The sequence below is a fragment of the Anomaloglossus baeobatrachus genome, chromosome 2, assembly GCF_048569485.1.
Source record: "Anomaloglossus baeobatrachus isolate aAnoBae1 chromosome 2, aAnoBae1.hap1, whole genome shotgun sequence".
Taxonomy (NCBI): Eukaryota; Metazoa; Chordata; class Amphibia; order Anura; family Aromobatidae; genus Anomaloglossus; species Anomaloglossus baeobatrachus.
The window spans coordinates 774,773,735-774,801,470 of record NC_134354.1 but is presented as its reverse complement, the minus strand read 5'-3'; the positions used below and the strand labels follow the sequence as shown (position 1 = coordinate 774,801,470).

General features: G+C 46.5%; 1 protein-coding gene across 8 annotated transcripts in view; it reads left to right on the top strand.

The window, feature by feature from the left end:
- GRM5 (glutamate metabotropic receptor 5) overlaps positions 1–27,736 on the top strand; it is a 535,313-nt gene that overhangs the window by 472,559 nt on the left and 35,018 nt on the right. For all 8 annotated transcript variants that reach the window (XM_075337560.1, XM_075337562.1, XM_075337564.1 and 5 more), the window contains exons 5-7: positions 7,316–7,562; positions 8,999–9,167; positions 10,595–10,721. In XM_075337560.1, the coding sequence (XP_075193675.1) occupies positions 7,316–7,562; positions 8,999–9,167; positions 10,595–10,721 (543 nt within the window). The remainder of the gene's footprint in view (positions 1–7,315; positions 7,563–8,998; positions 9,168–10,594; positions 10,722–27,736) is intronic.

Genomic DNA, 27,736 nt, shown 5'->3' with positions numbered 1-27,736 from the left:
TGAGACCCCTCTCTGACACCGTCTCACTGATCACCAAGCCTGTGGAAGTACGGATCGGTGCTCTGCACACCGAGAAGATCACCTTCTACGTCCTCCCGCGCATGTCTCATCAGATCCTGCTGGGACTCCCATGGTTACGGACACACGAACCATCGGTCAGCTGGAGTACAGGTGAAATCACCCGATGGGGCTCCTCGTGTCACGAGAAATGTCTGAAATCCATCCAGCCCGTCCGACGCCCTCCGGTTCCAGAGTCTCTACCAGGACTGCCTTCTGCCTACTGGTCCTTCTCGGACGTTTTTGACAAAAAAGAGTCAGAGGTACTACCGCCTCATCGTCCCTACGACTGTGCCATTGATTTACTGCCAGGAACTACGCCTCCTAGAGGACGGATATACCCCTTGTCCCCTGCTGAAACACGAGCTATGTCTGCCTATATCACCGAGAGCCTGGCTAAGGGGTTCATTCGGAGGTCCTCGTCCCCTGCCGGAGCAGGGTTTTTCTTCGTCAAGAAAAAGGAAGGTGATCTGCGCCCTTGCATTGACTACCGGGGATTAAACCAGATTACCGTAAAAAACAAATACCCTCTGCCGCTTATCCCCGAACTATTCGATCGGCTCCGAGGAGCCCGTGTATTCACCAAGTTGGACCTCCGTGGGGCCTATAACCTGGTTTGCATTCGCTCTGGAGACGAATGGAAAACCGCATTCAACACTCGGGATGGGCACTACGAGTATTGTGTCATGCCCTTTGGTCTGTGTAATGCTCCGGCAGTCTTCCAAGAACTGGTGAACGACGTGTTCAGAGATCTCCTCTATGTCTGTGTCGTGGTGTATCTGGACGACATCTTGGTCTTCTCTCCGGATCTACAAACCCACCGAGAGAACGTGCAGCTAGTTCTCCAGAGGCTTAGAGAGAACCGTCTATACGCCAAGTACGAGAAATGCATCTTTGAAAAGTCGTCTCTTCCCTTCCTGGGTTATGTAATCTCGGACACTGGCCTGCAGATGGACCCAGAGAAAGTGTCTGCCATCATCAACTGGCCTCCTCCTTCCGGACTGAAGGCTATCCAACGCTTTCTCGGCTTTGCGAACTATTACCGTCAATTCATCCCGCATTTCTCTGCCTTGACTGCACCTCTCTCTGCCTTGACTAAGAAAGGAGCTAATCCTAAGGACTGGTCCCCGGCGGCCAATGCCGCTATCTGCTCCTTGAAACAGGCGTTTGCTTCTTCCCCGGTTCTCCATCGCCCTGAATTGAACCGACAGTTCACCTTAGAGGTGGATGCCTCCTCCTCCGGAGCCAGGGCAGTGTTGATGCAGAACTCCCCCTCCGGAAAGATGGTCACTTGTGGATTCTTCTCCAAGAGCTTTTCGGCACCCGAACGCAACTACACCATCGGGGATCGGGAGCTACTGGCCGTGAAGCTGGCCTTGGAGGAATGGCGCTACCTCTTGGAGGGAGCTGTATACCCTGTGATCATATACACGGACCACAAGAATCTGGAGTACCTGCGGTCTGCCCAAAGACTGAACCCACGACAAGCCCGCTGGTCCTTGTTTTTTGCTCGATTTGATTTCCAACTCCATTTTCGGCCTGCGGAGAAGAACGTGCGGGCAGACGCTTTGTCCAGGTCCTTCGTGCCCGTGGAGTTGGAGGAGGAGACATACCAGCCCATCATCAACCCCAGTAAAGTCATTCCGGTGACTCCTGTCGCTCTAACTCAGATACCCCCTGGGAAAACCTATGTCTCAGATACTGACAGACAGAGAGTCCTGCACTGGGGCCATGCCTCTAAGATCGCCGGCCATGCTGGTCAGAAGAAGACTTGGAGTACGATTGTCCGTCACTACTGGTGGCCGTCCCTCCGTAAAGACGTCGCATCCTTCGTCTCAGCCTGTCCATCCTGTGCCCGGAACAAGACACCCAAGCACTTACCATATGGACGTCTTCTGCCTTTGCCCATTCCTTCCGTTCCGTGGCAACATATCGCAATGGACTTCATTACGGACTTACCCTTATCCTCCGGACATACGGTCATATGGGTTGTGGTGGTTCGCTTCTCAAAGATGGCCCACTTCGTTCCCATGGCAGGGCTGCCCTCTGCCCAGGAGCTAGCTGACTCCTTCATACAGCACATATTCCGATTACATGGCTTCCCCGTACACATTGTATCCGACAGAGGAACTCAGTTTACCTCGCGTTTCTGGAGGGCTCTCTGCAAACATCTGGGAGTGTCCTTGGACTTTTCTTCGGCCTACCATCCTCAGTCGAATGGCCAAGTGGAACTGGTCAATCAGATCCTGACCTCCTTCCTGCGCCACTACGTCAACATCCATCATGACGATTGGTCCACGCTCCTTCCTTGGGCTGAATTCTCCCACAACCAACACATCAGCGAGTTCACCTCCAGCTCTCCCTTCCAGGTCGTTTACGGACTGCAGCCTTCTGTCCCGTTGCCAGTATCCTCGGCTTCCGACGTCCCCGCAGCAGATGCTCTGGTTCGGGACTTCTCAGCTATATGGAACTCTGTCAAGTCTTCCCTAGAACGTGCTTCATTGCGGATGAAGAGACATGCGGACAAGAGGCGCCTGGATCCCCCGTGTTTCTCCCCAGGTGATCTGGTCTGGCTTGCATCCCGATATGTTCGATTGAAGTTACCCTCGTACAAGTTGGGTCCTCGCTACATCGGGCCGTTTAAGATCATCAGCAAGATCAATGCAGTCTCCTACAAGCTGCAGCTCCCGGCCACGATGCGGATACCCAACTCCTTCCATGTCTCCTTACTCAAGCCTGTTGTCCTTGGTCCCTTCTCCGCTGAGGTCGGTACTGCTCCCCCTCCTATTGCTGACGATGACATCTATGCGGTAAGGGATATCGTGGCCATGAAGACCGTGCGAGGTCGGCAATACTTCCTGGTAGACTGGGCGGGTTATGGTCCCGAGGATAGGTCCTGGGAGCCCCGGGAGAATGTTGGCACTCCTCTGATTCGTGCCTTCCTGTCCCGCTTGCGGGGGGGGGGGGGGGCATGGGGGAGGGGGTACTGTCACTCTTCCCGGTCCTCTGGCCCCGCTCTTCAGTCCCCGTGGCCCGCTCCCCACTCCCCGGCGGCGTCCCCTGCTCACCACTCTGGTCCCGGCCTCCTCTTCCCCGCCTGCGGCCTCCATGTGTCCAGCTCCCCGCTCTCGGCGCTCCTCTGCGACGTGGGACTTCCAGCCGGGCACCCCTGCTTCCTCCGCACCGCTCCCTGGACTGGCTTCTGGTACTCGGGCCTCGTGCATGCGCATTAGGGCGCGCGCGCGGTCATTGACCGTTTCTTAAAGGGCCAGCACCTAGAAACAGGAAATTGCATAGACAGGTACAGGGTATTTTAAGATGCACTTTCCTGGTGGGCGGGGCCTGTTCTACGTGTTTAGCAAGCTAGTGTTCAGGTCCCCGTATTGCTTTGCCCTGTGCTTTGCCTTGTATTAACCCTGTCTGTCTCGCAGAGCCTGCCCTGCCACGCCAGTCGCTCCGAACCAAGTCCATCCCTGGACCCTGACGGTGACTTCGGCGGATGTTCCACCACCTCTGCAGCTCCGCCAGTCTCCAGTCCCTGGCTCCGTTCGGTGACTTGTTCCATCGCTCAGCAGGTTCCGGATCCCGCCTGACTCTACAACCCGGCCTCGGACCCTGAGCTTCGTCACCCGGGCTACCGTCCATAACTTTGTGTGCTCTGCGCCATCCACCTTTACTGCTCCTCTACGGACTGTCCAGCTACCAATTGTGCTTCGGCTGCCGTGCATCAAGACCCTCTGGCGGGGTGACCGGCCTGGCTGCCTCCTCAGGGGAAATCGGTGTACGGTCCAGTGCTTCCACCATCCGGACGTAACAAATACATTGACAACTGGGTGTTGTGATGGTGTCCTTCTGTTATATCTCCTAAAAGTATATCAATACATTGACAACTGGGTGTTCTTATAGTGTCCCTGGGTTATATCTCCTAAAAATATATCAATACATTGACAATTGGGTGCTGTTATAGTGTCTTTCTGTTATATCTCCTGAAAGTATATCAATACATTGACAGCTGGGTTTTCTTATAGTGTCCTTCTGTTATATCTCCTAAAAATATATCAATACATTGACAACTGGGCGTTGTTATGGTGTCCCTCTGTTACATCTCCTAAAAATATATCAATACATTGACAACTGGGTGTTCTTATAGTGTCCCTCTGTTATATCTCCTAAAAGTATATCAATACATTGACAACTGGGTGTTGTGATGGTGTCCTTCTGTTATATCTCCTAAAAGTATATCAATACATTGACAACTAGGTGTTCTTATAGTGTCCCTGTGTTATATCTCCTAAAAATATATCAATACATTGACAATTGGGAGTTGTTATGGTGTCTTTCTGTTATTGCTCCTAAAAATATATAATAATACATTGACGACTAGGTGTAACCCAATAGGGCATGTCCCTGGGCAGTTTGACACTGTCCCATCAGTGCTGACTCTGTAGGCACACACCCTTTCTGCAAGGGTGGGAATAGTAACACTCAGTTGACAAGTGATACATTTCCAGGAGAACGAAAAAAGGAATCATACAACAAGGGACCCTATATGTTCACTACATAGAGCAGTATGACATTTCCCCTTGTGGTGGCGCTGCAGTGACCACTTGCTGTCAGGTAACCGGGGAGAATACAGCACATCCCAGCAGGACACCCTATAGCCAGCTTACTTAAGGGGGACTCTGCTGATAAATAAAAAATGGTATTTTACTTCATATTAAAGGGGTTTTCCAATGTACATCCTTCAGGAGCTCTCCTCTCGACTTCCCGCTTGCCGGTGGGTGGTGCACTCCAGATGATTGACAGCTTAGACCAGAGCTGAGCGCTCTCCCATCCAGCTTTGCCTCTGCAGCATCGGAGGAGCGCAGGGGGTTTGTATGGCACACATCTTGCATGTGCTCGTTCCTTTCCTTGGAAACTGGCCACCTCTGATAGATAAAATATAGAAATGTGGCACTCCTTCTATAGTCGCTGGTGCTTGGATAGGGTCCCACCCCAGATCAAAAAATTGAAAAAATCCAGCACTCAAAGCATTCAACTGAAATTGTTTTATATTTTATTCATTGATCTGTGTAATTATTAAAGACGTTTCGGTCGTCCGACCTTCATCAGTTTACACAGAAAGGGCTCTGTAGAAATATATGAAAAAGCTGGACCAGAGGAATTGACTGCAGACCCGGACGGGCAGCTTTTTCCTCTGGTCCAGCTTTTTCATATATTTCTACAGAGCCCTTTCTGTGTAAACTGATGAAGGTCGGATGACCGAAACGTCTTTAATAATTACACAGATCAATGAATAAAATATAAAACAATTTCAGTTGAATGCTTTGAGTGCTGGATTTTTTCAATTTTTTTTCACCTCTGATAGATTGCAGAAGTGTCTGGTAACCTAGGCAATAAACTTTGAACTATAAAATTAAAAAAATCTCTCTGCTCCTAAGAATGGACAAGATTTTAAGGTAGAGGTAAATTGCAAAGTTGCTTTTGACCCAGAAGACTGGGCAGCCCCGGAACGGAGCATTTCCGGCTGCCTGCTGCCGCCGTCAGGACTGAGACCAGCTGATCAGTGGGGGTGCCGGGTATCAGACCCCGGACAATCAGACATTGATGACCTCTCCTAAAGGAGGACATCAATGTAACCTCTTCAAGTGAACAGACCAATGATTAATTTCAGAAGTGTGTAATTCTTTATTTCACCTTTATTTCACCTGTGATGGCGCTGCAGGGGAATTAAAAACTTGTTCCTGGTCACTTTACCATTGATATTTGTAGGATCCAGTGATCAGTTTCTATAGAAGACTCTGAAAGGGATTGTAAGGAGTGGTGACCCCATTCATGACCATATTAATCACAGGACTAAAAATGTGTGAAATTGTAAAATATAAGGCACGTGAATCATTATTCCCAATGCCTACTTTTTTTTACGTCTTATGGTGACTTTTCAAGTTTTATTTGACCTTCTGCTTGTAATTTTTGGCTAGGAAATGAAATCACAGAATGGTTGGAGTCTGACAACTACTAGATGATACAATGTAACAAGAACGATGTAACAACATACGTATTGATACAATGTAGAAGCCGTACTGCAGCAGTGATTATATTTACAGTGTGCTCCTATCATGTCATAACCATTGTTAATGTGATTTATGACTGACGTTAGTACAATATTCATTAAAAGACCTGGTGTTTGGCATTTTTCCTTAATTTGGTTGTCTGGTGAAAACAACTTATCACATATTCACAAGATAAATCAAGGTGGTCTGACCACTTGACGAAACCAATAGGGTGAAATGGGGGCACTTTAATACCCCATAGAATTGTGTTCATGCTCAATTGCTGCTCTAATGAGTTTGTCATGATGAGACTGCAGAATAGTGAGGGACAGGGGACTCCTATACGGTCCCTCACGCTAGGTGACCCAAGTTTACCCCTAATGGTAGACCCCTTATCCCCCCTCAGGGAAGTAAGGGGCAGGCGTGGGATGGTAACACAGACTTGGATAAACAGGAGAAAACCAAAACTCAGACACACTGCAAACTCAAAGGAACAAACAGTAAGAGACTAAGGAGAAAAGCAAGAGCAAGAAGGCAGCAATAAAAAGAAAACAAGAGTTAACCCTCTAAACGTAAATCGCAATAAAGGACTACAACCAGCAGTAAATCTGGATCAAACCATCTCTCCAGACCAGTATAGACAAGCAATAGCTGGCACTAATGGAAGGGTCCAGCCAGCATATATAGGAGGTGAGTAAATGACTGGCTCCCCCACAGCATGTGACTAAAGGAGATCAACAAGCAGCCCAGCAGGGATTAAGTCTTGCTATCCTAGCTATGAACTACAAGTCTGTGGGTCGATGCCCGAGTCTCCCTGCGCTGAGACGTTAGCAGGCGTAGTGCAAGAATCTGTAGTTTCCACAGATCCTGACATGACAGTTGGCAATGCTTGAAAAAACCTTCTTGTGACATTCTCTGTGGGGCTGCTGAGCACTGCCCTCGTCTTTTTCTGGCAGACCAATAGAGAAGGCAAAGATTGGTGGTCAACCATCTAACCTGACACTGCATTATATGATGGGGATAAAAGGGATACAAATTCCCCGTCCTGCTGATCTGATCGGTGCAGTTCCCAGTGATGAGTAAGCTAGCACCGATACTGTACATAGCTGAGAACTTGTTTTCACTGGAAAATCCCTTTAAGTTATGGACTTTTTGTAGTCAATCATGGCTAGTGCTAACCTGCTTTCTAATTTTTGGTTTTCCAGCCCGATTATCGTTAACATATCAGTACGCACAAGATTCCAAAATGGGATTTGTCATCAATGCAATCTATGCCATGGCCTATGGCCTCCACAACATGCAGGTGGCCCTGTGTCCTGGAGTCGCCGGCCTTTGTGATGCTATGAAGCCGATAGATGGACAGAAGCTCTTGGACTGTATCATGAAGGCGAATTTCACAGGTGTCGCGGGAGACATGATCGTGTTTGACGAAAATGGAGATTCCCCGGGAAGGTATGGAGTTTGTGTAACAATCATAGATTTGCTTTAGCCCATTCTACACTTAAAAGGGTTGTCAAAGATTAGAAAACATGGCGGGATTTCTAGTAATTTATTGTGTATGACATCGCAGCTCAGCTTCAATGTGAATGGAGATGAGCTGCAGCACGTGTGAAGAAATCAGGTTGTTATATATATCCCATCCAGAGCACCTTCCTGGTAAATGTGTCCCCTATCCTAGACCCCTACTTGGTATATGTCCCCTATCCTGACCATGTCTTTATCGTGGGCCTCTTCCTGGCATATGTCCCCTATCCTGACCATGTCTTTATCATGGGCCTCTTCCTGGCATATGTCCCCTATCCTGATCATGTCTTTATCATGGGCCTCTTCCTGGCATATGTCCCCTATCCTGACCATGTCTTTATCATGGGCCTCTTCCTGGCATATGTCCCCTATCCTGACCATGTCTTTATCATGGGCCTCTTCCTGGCATATGTCCCCTATCCTGACCATGTCTTTATCATGGGCCTCTTCCTGGTATGTCCCCAATCCTGACCTTGTCTTTATCCTGGGCCATTTATTGGTATATGTCCCCTATCCTGACAATATCTTTATCCTAGGGCCATTTCTGGTATATATTCCCTATTCCCTATCCTGACAATATCTTTATTCTAGGCCCATTTCTGGTATATATCCCCTATCCTGACCATGTCTTTATCCTGGGCCCCTTCCTGGTATATATTCCCTATCCTGACAATATCTTTATCCTAGGCCCATTTCTGGTATATATCCCCTATACTGACAATATCTTTATTCTAGGTGCATTTCTGGTATATATTCCCTATCCTGACCATGTCTTTATCCTGGGCCCCTTCCTGGTATATGTTCCCTATCCTGACAATATCTTTATCCTAGGCCCCTTTCTGGTATATATCCCCCATCCTGACCATGTCTTTATCCTGGGCCTCTTCCTGGTATATGTCCCCTATCCTGACCATGTCTTTATCATTGGCCCCTTCTTGTTATATGTCCTTTATCCTTACCATGTCTTTATCCTGGCCCCCTAAATTCACTGTTCTGTCTAAAATACATAAGAAACCCCAAAACATTCTGCTCACCCTCCCTGGCTGCCATGTCGTCCAACGTCCTCCTCTGTAGCCACTGTAGTGGCTTGCAGCTGATGTTACACACCTGTTACGGTGATCCATGATGTCACTGCCATGCGCCCCCAGTCAACTGCCAGCCTCTGTTTGGCCGTCATCATGTATTACAGCACATGGACCCGACAGGTCTCTGCACAGCAATGCATTTCAGCACATCTAGCTGAAGTATCCACTGGGGTTGGTGACTTCCCTACTTCCCCGTCTCTGGTTGTGATTGCAACCTCTGCCACCACGATCATTACGCCTCTGTTTTGCAGCAATGTTCATTATGGTCTTTTCTTCTAGGTATGAGATCATGAATTTTAAGAAAATGGGTAAAGATTACTTTGATTACATCAATGTCGGCAGCTGGGACAATGGAGAACTGAAGATGGACGATGATGAAATTTGGTCAAGTAAGAATGCTGTCATTAGATCCGTCTGCAGTGAACCCTGTGCGAAAGGACAAATCAAGGTAACAAATCTACGGAGTTAATAGTAAAAATGAGGATAAATCTATCCGTTATTTCCTACAGAACGGAATACTATCTATCTATCTATCTCTCTGTCTGCAGTAAATGTAGTGATAAACTACTATATAACAAAACAATATCAATTGTACCTTAAAGGGGTTGTCCACTACTGTTACACTGATGGTTAATCCTTAGGATAGGTCATCAATGTTTGATCTTCCGGGGTCCGACACCCCACATCTTTGCCAATCAGCCGCTTCCGGTGGCAGTGGCAATAGCAGAGACAACCGGAAATGTTCAGTTCCGGAGCTGCTCTGTCTTATGATAGCTGCCATGGCCACCTCCCATTCTAATCAATCGGAGGCGGATGTGCAGTACTTGTCCAACGCCATTATCAGAAGACAGGGCAGCTCCGGAACTGAGCATTTCGGCACCAAGGACAGTTGATTGGTGGGGGTTTCGGGTGTCGGACCCCACCCAATGAGACATTGGTGAAGTATCTCAAGGATAGGTCGTAAAAATCCGGATCCGCGCGGTTTCAGTGTCTGATCCGAGTCTTACCCGGACCCGGGAATCCGGCTACACGATCCGGATTCGGGGTTTTTGGGTTTTTTTTTATCTCTCTTTCTCTCCTCTCTCTCTCTCTCTCTCTTCTCTCTCCTCTCTCTCTTCTCTTCTCTCTCCTCTCTCTCCTCTCTCTCCTCTCTCTCTCTCTCTCTCCTCTCTCCTCTCTCTCCTCTCTCTCCTCTCTCTCTTCTCTCTCTCCTCTCTCTCTTCTCTTCTCTTCTCTCTCCTCTCTCCTCTCTCTCCTCTCTCTCCTCTCTCTCTCTCTTCTCTCTCCTCTCTCCTCTCTCTTCTCTCTCTCCTCTCTCTCTCTCTCTCCTCTCTCCTCTCTCTCCTCTCTCTCCTCTCTCTCTCTCTCTCCTCTCTCTCTTCTCTCTCTCCTCTCTCTCTTCTCTTCTCTTCTCTCTCCTCTCTCCTCTCTCTCCTCTCTCTCTTCTCTCTCCTCTCTCCTCTCTCTTCTCTCTCTCTCTCTCTCTCCTCTCTCTCTTCTCTCTCTCCTTTCTCTCTTCTCTTCTCTCTCCTCTCTCTCCTCTCTCTCGTCCCGGATTCCGCTCCCCATTGACATATATGGGGCCGGATTCCGGATCGGATCCGGAATTCTTTGTCAACCCGCCACGGATCCGCCGGACCCGGATTATTGCCAGTCCTCTCAACTCTAGTCATCACTGTAAAAGTATTGGCCAAACCCTTTAAGCTAGATTCCCACATTCACGTGTTACAATCCACGATGCACGGACCGGCCTACAAGGCTGTTAAGTTTGGTTTGGGAGGATAATCCATGAATCATGGCCTGCGAGCGATGACCTGTGGATGTGTGAATGTGGCCTAATGCTAATGCCCTGTTTCAAGATGCTGTCATTTTTAGGTCATCCGTAAAGGAGAGGTGAGCTGCTGCTGGACCTGCACCCCCTGCAAAGAAAACGAGATCGTGTTTGATGAATACACCTGCAAAGCTTGTGAGCTGGGCTCATGGCCGACCGACGATCTGACAGGTAACTCTAGGGGCTTTTTTTAGGCTTTCAATGAGATCCAAATCTTCAATATGGCTACAAAATGAAAAGGACCAAGTGATTTACGCTTATTATCCTCTCCACCATTTATGGTCTGCAAAGAGCTTTCAAACATTCAAGTGGAGTTTACTCACTAGGAGGCCATCAACTTGTTGGTTACAAAGTCTCTAAATGGTATTTGCAGGAGAAAAATCTGCTGCAACTACAGATTTGTTGGCAGGAAAAATGCTTTTGCCAAGTTTTTGCAGTATTTTTTATGCATTTTTATCAGTTATTTTCCCAGTCATTTTAAAGGGTAAAAAAAACACTTAAAGAATTGAACTGCTTCATATATGCAAGAAAAAAAATAGCAGCATGTGCATAAGACTTCCAAAATCTCATTCACTTTGCAGGTACAGTAAAACGATGCATTTTTTTACAACATAAGTTTGTGGGAAAAATGCAACAAAAACACAACATGTGAATATGTCCAAAAGGTGAAAAGGCTTGAACAGTGGTAGATGATTGGTATACAACAATGAGCTAACATTCATGACATTTTGCTTGCATTTGTGACAGTCTGCTGGCAAGCACTTCAGCAGCACTTACTTCTCACAGGCACAATCTCTTTTTCACCTTTTGAACATTGGTAGATGATTGGTATACAACAATGAGCTAACATTGATGACATTTTGCTTGTCTTTGCAACAGTCTGCTGGCAAGCACTTCAGCAGCACTTACTTCTCACAGGTACAATCTCTTTTTCACCTTTTGAACATTGGTAGATGATTGATATACAACAATGAGCTAACAGTGATGACATTTTGCTTGCATCTGTGACAGTCTGCTGGCAAGCACTTCAGCAGCACTTACTTCTCACAGGCACAATCTCTTTTTCACCTTTTGAACATTGGTAGATGATTGGTATACAACAATGAGCTAACATTGATGACATTTTGCTTGTCTTTGCGACAGTCTGCAGGCAAGCACTTCAGCAGCACTTACTTCTCACAAGTACAAGCTCTTTTTCACCTTTTGAACATTGGTAGATGATTGGTATACAACAATGAGCTAACAGTGATGACATTTTGCTTGCATCTGTGACAGTCTGCTGGCAAGCACTTCGGCAGCACTTACTTCTCACAGGTACAATTTCTTTTTAACTTTGTTGATAGAGCACACAACACATCCATTGATCTTGTCCGATCCATTCCCAGCCTACTTCCACTTTTGGGGTTACTGCATCACAGTTCATCAAAAATGGACACTTATCGGCCAGTACATTTATATTGATGTCCTATCCTGAGGATGGATCATCAATATCAGATCGGTGGGGCGTGGGGGGGTGCAACATAAATAGGGTTCGATCGACAGAGATGAAACTGCAGTACCCCACTGTGGCCACTATACAGTTGACGGAGCTGTTCTCTTCTGCAACTGATCACATCCAGCCACAGGAACTGAAAACAGTTGATCTGCATGAGTAGTGTGTCACCCAGGGAATGGGGTACTCGGTCCCGGGCAGTGTATCACTGGGGAATGTCACTTTGGTGGCCGTTGCCCAGTCCCATACCCTGGGAGCTTTTTAAAAGGGAGATATTTACAGGGAGAATTATAGTCATTAGTGTGACGCCACCTGCAGGTTGCAGTTAGGATGGTGGCAGCTGAGGTGGTAGGCCCTCCGCAGGTAGGGCTGAGCCAAGGGATCTGTATGGTGGAAGTTCCGGAATAAGGGAGGCCACACTGGGGTTGTAATTAACAGTCTCCACTCACTCTTGACCCTCGGACGCTGGTTCAGGTCCTTGTACTTCCAGTGCCAGCTTGATGACTCGGTTGCTCTGTCCCCGGCACCCTCAGTGTGTTTTGGGTCCCCATTGGTTGAAGCAGTTTGGGGGCCAGACTGTTCCTTATTGTGGCAGTCTCCTCGTCCATACAGCGGGCAGTGTGGACCCTGTTGGGCTGGTCTGTGTCCCGAACACCGATCCTTGCTTTACTGCTGGTGCCCCCGGAGCTGTAGGTCAGTGCGATCCGTGAACGTCCCCTTATTGTGCAGGTATTTGCCAGGCCATATGAAACTGTCACCTGACCTAGGGCCCTGTGCCCCGTCGGTTCTCTAGTCCCAGCGGTACTCGGGTGACCTGCCCTGGCGACCACTCTCCTGTGCCCGTGGGTCACTGTTACATGACCCAGCTCTAGGTACGTCTGTACACTTCACTGTGCATTACTGTTCTCCTGACTGACTGCCTTCCACTCCTGCCAGGCTTTCTAGTCCCCTGGTCTGGCTCCGCCCTCTAGGTGGCCATCCCCCAGTGTCTGACTAGTCCATGCCCCCTGGTGTGTCGTGGGAACTAGGTTTTTTAATGTGTATGGAGATGTCACTGGCACTGGTGTTCCAGGTCCCAGGGGGTAGGCCCTACATCTATGGGAGAATGCAGTATCTAGTAGTGCCCTGAGTGGCTCAGGGGCGCTACAGTAGCAGGCACATCACCCCCAATGATCTGATATTGATGGGCCTCTACTTTTTTTAAAAAAAATACCATACAACCCCTTTAAACCCAATAAAAGCTTCCTAGCTCCCCCTAGTGGTGATTATTTTTGCTCATGTGTATGACTGCAGAGGATTTGCTGCATGGTGTGTGATTAGCCGCTCTTTTGTGCCACCTTCGCATTCATTTTGCATTAGAAAAGAACGTGATCGGTTTTATAGTTTATGAAATAACCACAATAGGAGATGATGAAAGCGCATGTCGTATAATAGTACCGCAGCTCGATTTACATTGTAAAGCGGATTTTAATGAGATAACCCCGGCATGTCTGACCCGCTGAATGAACAGGGAAGGTGAGATCAGACAGGAGGGATAACATCGGGGCTTGACATTACCATTTTCGATAACAATGAACAGTCATTCTAGAACACGGCGGACACGTCAGCTGTCAGCGCGGTAATTATCATTTACTCTACTCTTATATGGAGCAATTAAAGCTCCAATAGGTATTCACATAAACACTGCAGTGAATATTCAGAGGTTTCATTAATTCCTAAACGTAATAGAAAATGGGTAAAATTCTTTTCATTAAAGCAATGTTCATTATTATGTTCTTTTCATAAATCAGAACATGTGTATACAGTATATGAAACTGATATTGCACCTTATTAGGGCAAATTTGTATATCCCTCACCTTCCACAAGCCTGTATGTATCCATTCTTTGCTTACAGGATTTTCATATATATGCTCATAAATGTATATACAGGAATAAAACGAGAAGGCGGAAGGGTAGGTAGGAGGGGGATGCAGCTGCAGTTTCTCACTAAATGTTTAAGCAAAATAGTATCACAGGGAATAGTAAGGAAGGATACCTGCACACATTACAGATCTGACACCAGATGAAGGAAGAACCCAATCAAGGAGAGAGAGAATAGAAACACATGAAAAGGAGATAACGCAAAATGTGTAGGTTACATGTGAGGTGTCTGGCTGCTCACTGGATACACATGTACTTTCACACAAAACCTGTAGAAATATATGGTATTTATCAACATCCTGGAAGCACCTTAAGAAATGGAATTCTTTCCTTAACTTCCCAACATGCACTTCTGCTATTGTCCAAGGACTTGCCTTCCCTGAAAGCTCATTTCTCTGTTATGCTTGTATTAAGTTAAACAGAGAGACAAAGACCTGCTCCCACTTACTGTAGAGAGACAAAGACCTGCCTCCTCATACTGTAGAGAGACAAAGACCTGCCCCCACTTACTGTAGAGAGACAAAGACCTGCCCCCACTTACTGTAGAGAGACAAAGACCTGCCCCCACTTACTGTAGAGAGACAAAGACCTGCCCCCTCTTACTGTAGAGAGACAAAGACCTGCCCCCACTTACTGTAGAGAGATAACAACCTGACCCCACTTACTGTAGAGAGACAAAGACCTGCCCCCTCTTACTGTAGAGAGACAAAGACCTGCCCCCACTTAATGTAGAGAGACAAAGACCTGCCCCCTCTTACTGTAGAGAGACAAAGACCTGCCCCCACTTACTGTAGAGAGACAAAGACCTGCCCCCACTTACTGTAGAGAGACAAAGACCTGCCCCCACTTACTGTAGAGAGATAACAACCTGACCCCACTTACTGTAGAGAGATAACAACCTGACCCCACTTACTGTAGAGAGATAACAACCTGACCCCACTTACTGTAGAGAGATAACAAACTGCCCCTACTTGCTGTAGAGAGATAACAACCTGCCCCCACTTACTGTAGAGAGACAAAGACCAGCCCCCTCTTACTGTAGAGAGACAAAGACCTGCCCCCACTTACTGTAGAGAGACAAAGACCTGCCCCTTCTTACAGTAGAGTGACAAAGGTCAGCCCCTACTTACTGTAGAGTGACAAAGACCAGCCCTTACTGTAGAGACAAAGACTTGCCCCACTTACGGTAGAGACAAAGACCTGCCCCCACTTACTGTAGAGAGACAAAGACCTGCGCCCACTTAATGTAGAGATAAAGACCAACCCTCACTTACTGTAGAGAGAAAAAGATCTTCCTCCACTTACTGTAGAGAAACAAAAACCCAACCCTAAGTCCAGTAGAGACAAAAAGACCTGCTCCCATTTCCTTTATGGAAGCAAAGCTTCACCCTCACTTGATGTAGAGAGAAAAAAAAACATCCCCATTTCCTGATCAGAGACAAAGACCCACTTCCTGTTGAGCAACAAAGACCCACCCCACTTCCTATATAGAGATAAAGACCTGCCTCCATTGTCTGTAGTGAAACAAAGACCTGCCCCCACTTCCTGTACTGAGACAAAGATCCATCCCTCTACCTGTAGAGAGACGAAGCCCCACCCCACTTCCTATATGGCGACAAACATCCGCCTACTCTTCTGTAGAAAAACAAAGACCTGCCCCCACTTCCTGTAAAGAAACAAAGACCCATCCCCACTTCATGTAGTGAGACAAAGATCCACTCCTCTTCCTGTAAAGAGACAAAGACCCTCCCCCATTTCCTGTAAAGAAACAAAGACCCACCCTTACTTACTGTAGAGAGAGAAAGACTTGCCCTCACTTACTGTAAGCAACAAAGTCCCTCCCCCACTTTTTGTAGAAACAAAAACCTGCCCCTAATTCCAGTAGAGAGAAAACGACCTGCTCCCACTTCCTTTATGGAGCCCAAGACCTGCCCCCACTTCCTGTAAAGAAACAAAGACCCATCCCCACTTCCTGTAAAGAAACAAAGACCCATCCCCACTTCCTGTAAAGAAACAAAGACCCATCCCCACTTCCTGTAAAGAAACAAAGACATCCCCACTTCTTGTAAAGAAACAAAGACCCATCCCCACTTCCTGTAAAGAAACAAAGACATCCCCACTTCTTGTACAGAAACAAAGACCCATCCCCACTTCCTGTAAAGAAACAAAGACCCATACCCACTTCCTGTAAAGAAACAAAGATCCATCCCCACTTCCTGTAAAGAAACAAAGACCAATCGCCACTTCCTGTAAAGAAACAAAGACCCATCCCCACTCCCTGTAAAGAAACAAAGACACATCCCCACTTCCTGTAAAGAAACAAAGACCCATCCCCACTTCCTGTAAAGAAACAAAGACACATCCCCACTTTCTTTAAAGAAAGAAAGACCCATCCCCACTCCCTGTAAAGAAACAAAGACCCATCCCCACTCCCTGTAAAGAAACAAAGACACATCCCCACTTCCTGTAAAGAAACAAAGACCCATCCCCACTTCCTGTAAAGAAACAAAGACACATCCCCACTTTCTTTAAAGAAAGAAAGACCCATCCCCACTCCCTGTAAAGAAACAAAGACCCATCCCCACTCCCTGTAAAGAAACAAAGACCCATCCCCACTCCCTGTAAAGAAACAAAGACCCATCCCCACTCCCTGTAAAGAAACAAAGACCCATCCCCACTCCCTGTAAAGAAACAAAGAATCATCCCCACTTCCTGTAAAGAAACAAAGACACATCCCCACTTCCTGTAAAGAAACAAAGACCCATCCCCACTTCCTGTAAAGAAACAAAGACCTATCCCCACTCCCTGTAAAGAAACAAAGACCCATCCCCACTCCCTGTAAAGAAACAAAGACCCATCCCCACTCCCTGTAAAGAAACAAAGACCCATCCCCACTCCTGTAAAGAAATGAAGACACATCCCCACTTCCTGTAAAGAAACATGGACCAATCCCCACTTCCTGTAAAGAAACAAAGACCCATCCCCACTTCCTGTAGTGAGACAAAGATCCACCCCTCTTCCTCTAAAGAGACAAAGACCCTCCCCCATTTCCTGTAAAGAAACAAAGACCCACCCTTACTTACTGTAGAGAGACAAAGACTTGCCCTCACTTACTGTAAGCAACAAAGTCCCTCCCCCACTTTTTGTAGAGACAAAAACCTGCCCCTAATTCCAGTAGAGAGAAAAAGACCTGCTCCCACTTCCTTTATAGAGCCAAAGACCTGCCCCCACTTCCTGTAAAGAAACAAAGACCCATCCCCACTTCTTGTAAAGAAACAAAGACCCATCCCCACTCCCTGTAAAGAAACAAAGACCCATCCCCACTCCTGTAAAGAAATGAAGACACATCCCCACTTCCTGTAAAGAAACATGGACCAATCCCCACTTCCTGTAAAGAAACAAAGACCCATCCCCACTTCCTGTAGTGAGACAAAGATCCACCCCTCTTCCTCTAAAGAGACAAAGACCCTCCCCCATTTCCTGTAAAGAAACAAAGACCCACCCTTACTTACTGTAGAGAGACAAAGACTTGCCCTCACTTACTGTAAGCAACAAAGTCCCTCCCCCACTTTTTGTAGAGACAAAAACCTGCCCCTAATTCCAGTAGAGAGAAAAAGACCTGCTCCCACTTCCTTTATAGAGCCAAAGACCTGCCCCCACTTCCTGTAAAGAAACAAAGACCCATCCCCACTTCCTGTAAAGAAACAAAGACCCCTCCCCACTTCTTGTAAAGAAACAAAGACCCATCTCCACTTCCTGAACAGAGACAAAGAACGCCCCCCACTTGCTATATGGAGACAAAGACCCTACCCACTTCAAGTAGAGAGACAAAGACCCGCGCCACTTCCTATACAGAGACAAAGACCCGCGCCACTTCCTATACAGAGACAAAGACCCATACCCACTTCCTAGAGAGACAAAGACCTTACAACTTTCCTTCTGTTTACTCTCATATTGATCCTTCCCTCATTCTAGATAATATGTTCATACCTAAATAGGGATTGAAATTGAAAAAACTGATAGGTCCTGTATGCCTTCATTCCTAATATTGCTCCCATTATGCCTCAGGATGGAGAACAATAATGTTGTGATCTGAAAAAAGAAAACAGATGTAAATTAGCTCTGTCCCTAAAATAGTGAAACTTTCTCAACATCCAGGGGGATCTATCAGGACAGTCTTTTTTTTCTCTTAGCAGAATGGCTCATTAGTATTCCATATTCACATGGATCATTGCCAATAATAGTCCATATGAAACTAGTTTCCTGAAATTGGATGCTCCGGGTAATCAAGTTATCACCTATCCACTAATGAACTGTTAGATTGGTTTGTGGTTCTACCAGTTAGACGTCTGCTGAGTCCCAAATACAGACTTGTATCGCACCTGACCCAAAGACCACGAAAGGGTATTGCACCCTAAATAACCTGTCACCTCTAGAGACGAGCGAACCCACAGATGTTCTTGTTTGTTGGGTCCGGCTAGACTTTAGAAAAAAATTAATCAACTACCTACCAAATTGTATACACATGCCACTGAATTAGGGTAAATCAACAAAGACAAATTGTCCCCCAATATAAGGAAACAAAGAAGTGGTTCATGCTAAAATAAATAATTTATTTAATTAATTTAAAAAAAAAATCAAGATAAACTTTAAATTGACAGGGACCCAATAAATACAATAAATACCCAGATATAATGCGATTGCATTATATATAAATATAATAAATATAATATAATAATAATATAATATAATGTATAAATAAATATTATATATACATTATATTTATTATAATGCAATAATAAATTGCATTATATCTGGGTATTTATTGGGTCCCTCTCAGGAATATCTCTGTTTTTTATCTTCATTTTTTTTTTTTTTAATTAATTAAATAAAATATTTATTTTAGCATGAACCACTTGTTTGTTTCCTTATATTTTTATTTAAAAAAAAAAGTCAGATTTGGGATCGGACTTGAACCCAAACATCTGCCCGGACGCCAAACCTCATATAAGTCTATGTGGACACAAACATTACCTGTAAAATTAAAGGGTTAAAGCAGGAGGATAAACTTATCAAGCATGTAACGCTTCTTCCGGGTCCGCTCATCAGTTCTCATACATATTCACTGCTTTCCCCGCCCACCGGCGGTTCTGGTTGGCTGTCGGTAGACCATGTACCCACCCACCATCTTCTCCTGGACGTGGTCTTGAGGACACAGAAGACAGGGATAATACAGGATACAAGTCCCCATATTTCATAGGAGCGGCTAATATTAGACAACTGAGGATTCTGGAAGTTTTATTTTTAAAGCTATTTACGAGTCTATAGAAAATAAATCCTCCTTCCCTCCTAAAGTTACAGCATTTATTATTAGACCGCTACATGCTGCGACAACCGCATATTTCTAATAGGGAACAGATGCTTTTATTCTTGTAATCCATTGTGATTATCCCAAAAAAAGGACCCCTGATCCGCACCCTACAACGAGCAGCTTCCATTTGTCTTTTGTAATAAGAATTGAAGGCGCCTGTTAAATCCGAGAGGCTGCGGTGAGAGCCCACACATAACTGCACGACGTGGACTGAGCCCGGCTAAAATTAATATTAAATCAATATCCAGCCTGGGGACGGGGAATAAATCAACTGTGGCTTGTAATAAAATACACACGGTAGACGGGCCGAGCGCCGGTCCGAGCTCAAACTTTATGAAGGAATGTAAAATCAGTAATATATACTGAGAGGTGTGAAATCATTCCGAATCAGTGACGGAGGCCTGACATGATGAGCATGTCTGAAATAAATAAGTAAGGAAGGCCATGAAGATCTTGCTTAAAGGGGTTGTCTATTTAGTCGACCCTAATCTCATATGCCGCATAAAGAGGGGTTCTGAACCTCTCAATAAATGGCGAAAGGCTGTGGACGACCCATAGTGTGCGCTGCAGAGCTGCAGACTTCTCCAGCTTTCCCCGTGAAGTCACATAGATACATACCTAGCGTTTCTAGTGGTCTAGGGCGACAAAGAGGTACACTTCTATTAGCCTTCTTAGCCTATGATACTTAATTTTGACGTTAATATCTTCACATGCTAAAACGTCTGAAGTGGTTTCATGGCTATCACTGCACCACAGCTATCTTTAACCATAAAACCCGTAGAAAAGCATGTTTTTTATTAGCATTTTGCCAGCACAACAGTAACTGGAACTTCCTTTTGCTTACTTCTTAACATACATTTCTTCTGCCGTTGCTGGCTTGCCTTCGTGGAAAACCATTTCCTTGTGATGCATGTATGTAGCTAGACTGACAGAGAAGAGGAGCACATAGACAAAAACTCACCCCTTCATACTGTATAAAGGCAAAGACCTGCCCCATTTCCAGGTAAGACAAAAAGTTTGCCCCACTTCCTGTAGTGAGACAAAGATCTGTGACACCCTGGTAGAGCCAGGTAGTCACAGATAGGGCCCCGCATTACACCAGTCCCCTAACAAGGTGACAGCAACCAAACATTAAAACCCTAGTCACCCCCCTCAGTGCTTGATGGACACACCAGGGGGAGGAGCCAGGCGGTTGGACACGCCCACCGAGGAGTTTGGATGGCCTGAGGCGGGAAAAGACAGTAGATCAGTTTGAGAGTTCAGTGGAGAAGGTCAGGCCTGTGTGACAGGCCTGTAGCAGACTGACAGGTGCCAGAGTAGGAGCTCGGGCACCTCTGGCTAGGAGACATACGGAGGCTCTGTCTGCAGGAGCCAGGAAGACGGCTCGGTGGAACCGCGGGGGACCGGGACAGGGTAGTGGCCCGCCGGTACCGACCCGGGGAACCGACTCGACACCGGAGCACAAAGGGGGGTACTCAGACCTGAACCTAGGTCCAGAAGCTAATGGGGGCTAGCTAATTAACTGATTGTGGCCAGGACTATAGGTCCTGTCCCACCCAAAGTCCCGACTGAAAGCAACAGCCCAACGAGGGGGATAGACAGCCACCGCCATGGCAGAGAGATCCCATGGGCTACCGTCTGCGGGCAAAGGGCTCCATAGGCGACCACAAGCCGGGGAGCGGACTCCTGTAGTTGCAAGCGCAGGTAGTTCACTATCACAAAACAGGTGCGGGAGAAAGACGGAGACCACCAACCGGGTGGGGGACCAGACTGCAGCCGACTGCGGGCACCGACCACCATCACCTTGGTTTACCAGAGACTCGTGTGTTTACTAATCGTGAGAACATCAGTGCCCTCCGGCCGCCCATCTCCCTGCACCGCCCAAACTCCCCCCAACGGGTCCCGGGGCCACCATCCGTACCCACGGAGGGGTTAACAACTTGCTGTGCAACATCTCCCTCGGGTGCCCCGTAACTGCAGCGGTGGTGTCCACCTTCACCACAACCTGTTGGTGGCATCACGAACTTAAACGGCTCCGGCCATACACCTACATCCCCAAACCGCCAACCCCTTTTTGATCGGAGTGACCGCACACCCGGAGACCCTCGAGCCACCCACTGAAGGTCCGGACCCGAGCGGCTCGGCTGCCGAGCACGGGGCGGCACAGATCTTGCCCTTTTTCAGGTCAAGAGACAAAGCACTGTCCCCTCTTACTGTAGAAAGACAAAGAGCTACAGCCACTTTTTATACGGAAATGTGACGCCCCTTGACTAGTCAGGGCGTCACAGAGTACTGCACGCTCTTTATCTCTTAATGCAGGACTCAACCCCCCATGGTTCTGGGTTCCCAACCTATGGTACTGCCTCCATCAGCATCCAAATCCCAATCACACCTCACACCACACCCTGTCAGACACACCAGTGGGCTGCTGAGCTGGAATAGGGCTGCCCACCTAGGGGTCAGGCAGACTGGTGGGAGGGAAGTAGAACAGAAGTAAGTTAGTGTAGTGTTAGCCCTCGAGTAGTGAGAAGCTGGGGTACGTGTGGCTCGCTGGGAGCGAGAGGTTGAGTCGCAGACGGTGGTCTGGGGCCCGGAGGAGTAGTAGACCCGGTCGCAGGGTATTGAGGCTGGGTGCCTGGACCCCGTCTTGGAGGATGGGAGGCATCTGAGTCTAATAACCGGTCCGGGACCGAATGCACGGCAGGGTACTGGACCCTAGGTTGGGGAGTAACTTCAGGCAACCCGGCAATTAACCTGCGGAGGATAGTGACTTTATGGACTATCCCCAAGAAGCTCAGAGATCAGTGGCACTAGTGCAATAAGGGAGATAGGGCTTTCCAACCAAAGCAGCTTACAGAAATCCCAAGCGTGAGCCCTTGAGAGCACAGGTCCACTACCAATAAGTAGGGAGTTGGGCCTGGACAACTTTATGCCAACGGGCCACCAGAACACTTCTAATTTGTGCACGGAGGCAGGCTCCGGACCACCCGGCAGTACTATAGGGGATGGATACCCGGACTGGCTCCCCAAGAGGGCATCGGCACCCAGAGTCTTGGTTCACCTTGTTGTCAGAGTCTGCTTTGCGGCCGCATCATCACCAACACTGCCTGAGTGAGTACATGGGCCTCCCCTGCTTCCAACCCGCACCACGCTCCCCAATTCCACCATCCAGAGTCCCGGGGCCTCCCCTACCCGTGGAGGGAAACGTCATCTGGCTGCCCCCACTCCATCTCCCCCGGGTACTCCCATCGGTGGTACCCCCCTTACCGCGAACCACAGGTGGCGTCACAAACTATTATCCCCTGTAAATACCCCCCTTTTACATTCTAGTGGCCGCGAACCCCCTGAACATAGTAGACTGGTATATGCACCAAAAGCAGTTTTACCTTGTTTTTGGAGCCAAGGGCAGCAGGGCCATTCATTTCTATAGGTTTTGGGTGAAAGGACAGATGAACCTTATCTGTCTATGCTGGAGATATAAGAAAACCTTCGCTCTGACTAATGTAACATGTAATGTAATGTAAGATACCAGAAAACCTGTGCTCTACATTGTATCTTCAGGGAGGAACGAGAACGTCCGTATGTTTTTATCATTTCTATCCTTATACTATTTTATTACAAAAATCATTTTACTACAAAGCTGATTAAAATAATCTTCTGGATCAGTCGGAGCGGTGCCCCCGTGTAAGCCCCGAGGCAGCGCCGTCCCCCATGCAGTGCATTAGTCGGCGGTGGGAGGAATGGATGTGTTGTGCCCTCATCCATCGCAGGTTATTTATTCTCTTTTCTAGGTGATAGGGTTTTCTCCAGGAAATCATTTCTGATCAGCAGGAATGTGCGGTGATGAAAGATGACTTATCTACATATAATATCCCACTGTTGCTAGGAAACCATATTTCACTGCAGCGCAGATATAGACTATTACCATTCATAGTCAGCTGTCTCGTATCCCCGCAGATTTAGCAGCAGTGTAACAGCGGATACATATTTCCTTTTATGTGCATTTTAGAGTTTTTCTGTGAAAAAGAAATTGAAGCAACTTTGCAAACTGTCTTCATTAAAAATCTCCTACCGTTTTGTGTATACAGCTCTTATGCTGACTTATGTTGACAAACACCAACCAAACCAGTGTACAGCCCGATCCTTAGAGCTCTGTGAGGAGCGTTTCCTTTCCAAAAGAGACTTAAAAGAATCAATCAAAAACTCTTGAAAGACTCTTTCTAATTTTGTAAAACCGCATCACTTGTTCATTGATTATGTTAGGTCTGTTAAGCGTTTTTCTTCCGCATCAGGTCTTGAAAAACACCCGGCGGGAAAAAAAAAAAGAAAAGTGCCTGTTACTTCTATGAAACTACTTCAAACTAGGCACTGTCCAATCAGAAGGCTGCAAAAACTCTTCCGGAAATGAAAATGTCTCCAAAAACTTCTTAAAGATGGAGCATATCCAGAAGACAACTTGTTAGCATAGTCTGTGGTCATAGGGTAATCTCCTGTCTACATTGTTGAAGGTTGTCAGTTCAAGGCCCAGGGACAGCATAGTCTGTGGTCATAAATTAATCTCCTGTCTACATTGTTGTCAGTTCAGGCCTGTAATGTCTGCCCTTGACCACAGACTGTCACGGACAGACTAGGGCTAGCCACCAAGTCAGCAGGACCTCAAAAACCCTGAAACCCTTTAACCCTTATACAGGGATTTGGAATTACACAAGGTCCAGGAGATCACCGCCTATGGAAGGCTGCAATCTAGGAAAGAGTGTGCCAGGGCCCAAACAGGAGGCACAAAAAGGAACAAACTCGGGAGGCAGGAGTGTAGTCAGGAAAATCAGGCTGAGGTTAAAACCGGAGATGGTAGCAAGGTACATAAACAGCAGGCAGGAGGGTAGTAAGGAAACAAGTAGAAGTCCGAATACCAGAATCACTAAACAGAACAGGGCGAGACAGGAACCAGGAATACAGAACTATGTCTGGCAGTGACCAACAGACAGGAGGGAGAATAAGAAGGGTGTGCTGTCTTTCCAGCAGCTGTAGCTGAATGATGGTAACTTCAGCTGGAAGACACACGCCACCTACAGTCAGCCAGTGGTACTGCAGGTCCCAGGGAAACCCAGCTTACTGGATGAGCGGAGCCTTCGCCCACCAGAGCCGCGGGCACCGACTCCTCTCCCATCCCCAGCACTATCCACGGTGGGAACACGGCGTCGCCTGGCGATCAAATCAGAAGTCGCAGGAGTGGACTACGGTGGTGACATGACAAGCCCCAGGGACAGCATAGTCTGTGGTCATAGGTTAATCTCCTGTCTACATTGTTGAAGGTTGTTGGTTTAAGCCCCAGGGACACTCAGAAAAAAAGAAAATAAGAAAATTAGAATAGTCTGTGGCTCATAGGTTATTATCCAGCCTATCATGTTGAAGGTTGTCGGTTCAAGGCCAAGGTACACTCAAAATAAAAAGAGAAAATTAGCATAGTCTGTGGTTCATGGGTTAATCTCCTGCCTACAGGGTTGAAGTCATTGGTTCAAGCCCCAGAGACACAAAAAAAAGAGAGAAAATTAGCATAGTCTGTGGCTCATAGGTGTCAAGGGTGGGAGACCAGAACTAGCCCTAAAACTGGGATCCCTGTGCTGACCCTAAACCCAGAGGTACACTTAAGGGTAGTGGGGTATGGGCCCAGAATGTCCCTGTTTACTATTCACACCCTGACCTAACACCCCACACCCTCCCCACCACCTGAGTGGGCAGGAGACACCGAGATAACCCCTCTCCCAAAAAGACATGGACAGGGCTAAGAACTGAAACTCATTCACTCTGCAAAGAACCACAAAGGGAAGACAATAAAAGCACAGGGGGAATTAAAATATAAGGGAGGAAGTAACGCACACCAAGGTTCACTTCCACACCACTCTAGAAACAAATTGCAGGTCACCAAAGAGGATCGCCAAGGGCACCGGATATTCACAAGAACACGAGTAGATGCAATCTTCGATGATCTCCTAACAAACTCCCCAACCTTATTAAGGAGAGACCACTAGAAAACTCAACTTCTTAGGCCGCCTCAGATAAATCCTGTGTGTACATATCTTAATGGTATGGGGCTGAGTCATTGTGCCCCTCCAGGGTGTGCAGATATATATGGGGCAGGCTCAGAAATTGATCTTGCCAATGGTTTGTCATAGTAGTTGGGGGCCAGATGAATAGATGAATTATTACAGGTTCAAATCCCTTAACAGGACTAGAAAATAAAATGAAAAATTATTTTAAAAAGTTGTTTGTTTGTTTTTTAATTTTCAAATTTAAAAACATAAAAGTTTGAATCATCTCTTCTTTTCCAAAGCCGAAAATATAAAAATGTAAATGTTGTTATAAAAAAAAAATTTCAAAACTTCAGAATTGCTGTATTTCGGTCGCTGTAAGTCCACAAACAATGCAACATAAAAATGTGATATATACACCAAAAAGGCACCAATAAAAAATCTTTAGCTCAACCTGCAAAAATAGGCCCTTGCAAAGCTCCAGCACCTAAAAATAAAAATATATACATGGGTCTTGGAATATGACAAAACAAACCAATTTTTTTTTTTCAAAATTCTGAGTTAATTTAAGCTATTAAAATACTAAAAAAAAATAACTATAAAAGTTTGGTGTTGCCGTAATCGTACTGACTTGGAGAATTATGTTGTCAGGTCATCTTTCTGGCACAATATACACTTTGAAAAAAAAAAATCTAAAATTACATAAACAATGACACAATTGCATTTTTTTCACCATTTTACCAAACTTAGAATTTTTGTTCTGCATTTTTCAGTCATTAGATGATAAAGTAATCATATAAAAAGTGCCATTCAAACTACAATTCATAATAAAGCTCCCATTTGGATATACTGCCGAAAGAGTAAAAATAATTTGATGAAGCTGCTGGAGGAAAAACACCGCTGATGTTTTCCTGAAGCAGATTCACCTAAAAAGATACCCTGCACTGCATTGGATTAAGCAGAATTTGTTCGTATTCAGTAACGTAAAGGGTCACATTAACAAAGCAGTTTTGTTCCAAGAAGGTTTTTGCAAGCATTGCCGACTGTCATGGCGGTGTCAGGATCTGGGAGACTTCAGATTTTTGCACTGTGCCTGCTAACTTCTCTGTTGTCTGTGATCAGCGCAGGGTGACTCAGGTGTCAACTCACAGACTTGTAGTTCATAGGTGGGCTAGTAAGAGTTAAGGGTACTTTACACACAACGATATGGCTAACGATATATCGTCGGGGTCACATCGTTAGTGACGCACATCCGGCACCGTTAGCGATATCGTTGTGTGTGACTAAAAGGAGCGATGATCAACGATCGCAAAAACGGCAAAAATCGTTGATTGTTGACACGTCGCTCCTTATCATAATATCGTTGGTGGTGCATGGCGCTGGTTGTACGTCGTTCCTGCGGCATCACACATCGCTATGTGTGACACCGCAGAAACAATGAACATCTCCTTACCTGCCTCCACCGGCAATGAGGAAGGAAGGAGGTGGGCGGCATGTTCCGGCCGCTCAACACCCACCCCTCCTCTTCTATTGGGTGGCCACTTAGTGACGCTGCTGTGACACCTAACGAACCGCCCCCTTAAAGGAGAGATTGTTCAATGTTTCCAGCAACATTGCTAAACAGGTATGTGCGTGTGATGATGCTGTAGCGATATTGATTGCTACGGCAACGATCACCCCCATGACGAAACAGCGACGTGGGTGGGTGCTATCGCGCACGAAATTGATAGCTATCGCTAGCGATGACGCAGCATGTAAAGCACTCTTTAATCGCTACTGATCTGCTTGTTAATCTCCTTTAGTCACATGCTATAGGAGAACCAGTCATATTCACTCACCTTCTATATACTGTATGCTGGCTGGACTCTTGTGTTAGTGCCAGCTATAGCTTGACTATACTGGTCTGGAGAGGTGGATTGATCCAGACTTACTGGTGGTTGTTAAATTATTGTTGTGTGCAGTTGGGATGTTATCCCTTGTTGTCTTTTCATTGCTGCTTTACCTCACATGCTATTCTCTTTAGTTTCTTACTGTTTGTTCCTGTGAGTTTGCAGTGTGACTGAGTTAATGTTATCCCTGTCTGTCTTATCTGTTTCTGCATCAAACTAGGAGAATAGTATGGTATTGGACTTCTGCATCTCCACCATTAGGGGTAATTCAGAGGTTAGGGATAGTCTAGGGTATCCTGGTGTAAAGTACAGCATAGCCCCTTGTCCCTCGCTATTCCACAGTCATATTGTGACAAATTTATGCCACTTTCTGGAGAAAACTATGTCAATAAAAAGATGGAACTTCTGGTGTCTACCAAAGTTGCTCAAAATATTTTTTAATCATCACTGATAATATTTGAAAAAAGGTAGCATGGTCTAATAGG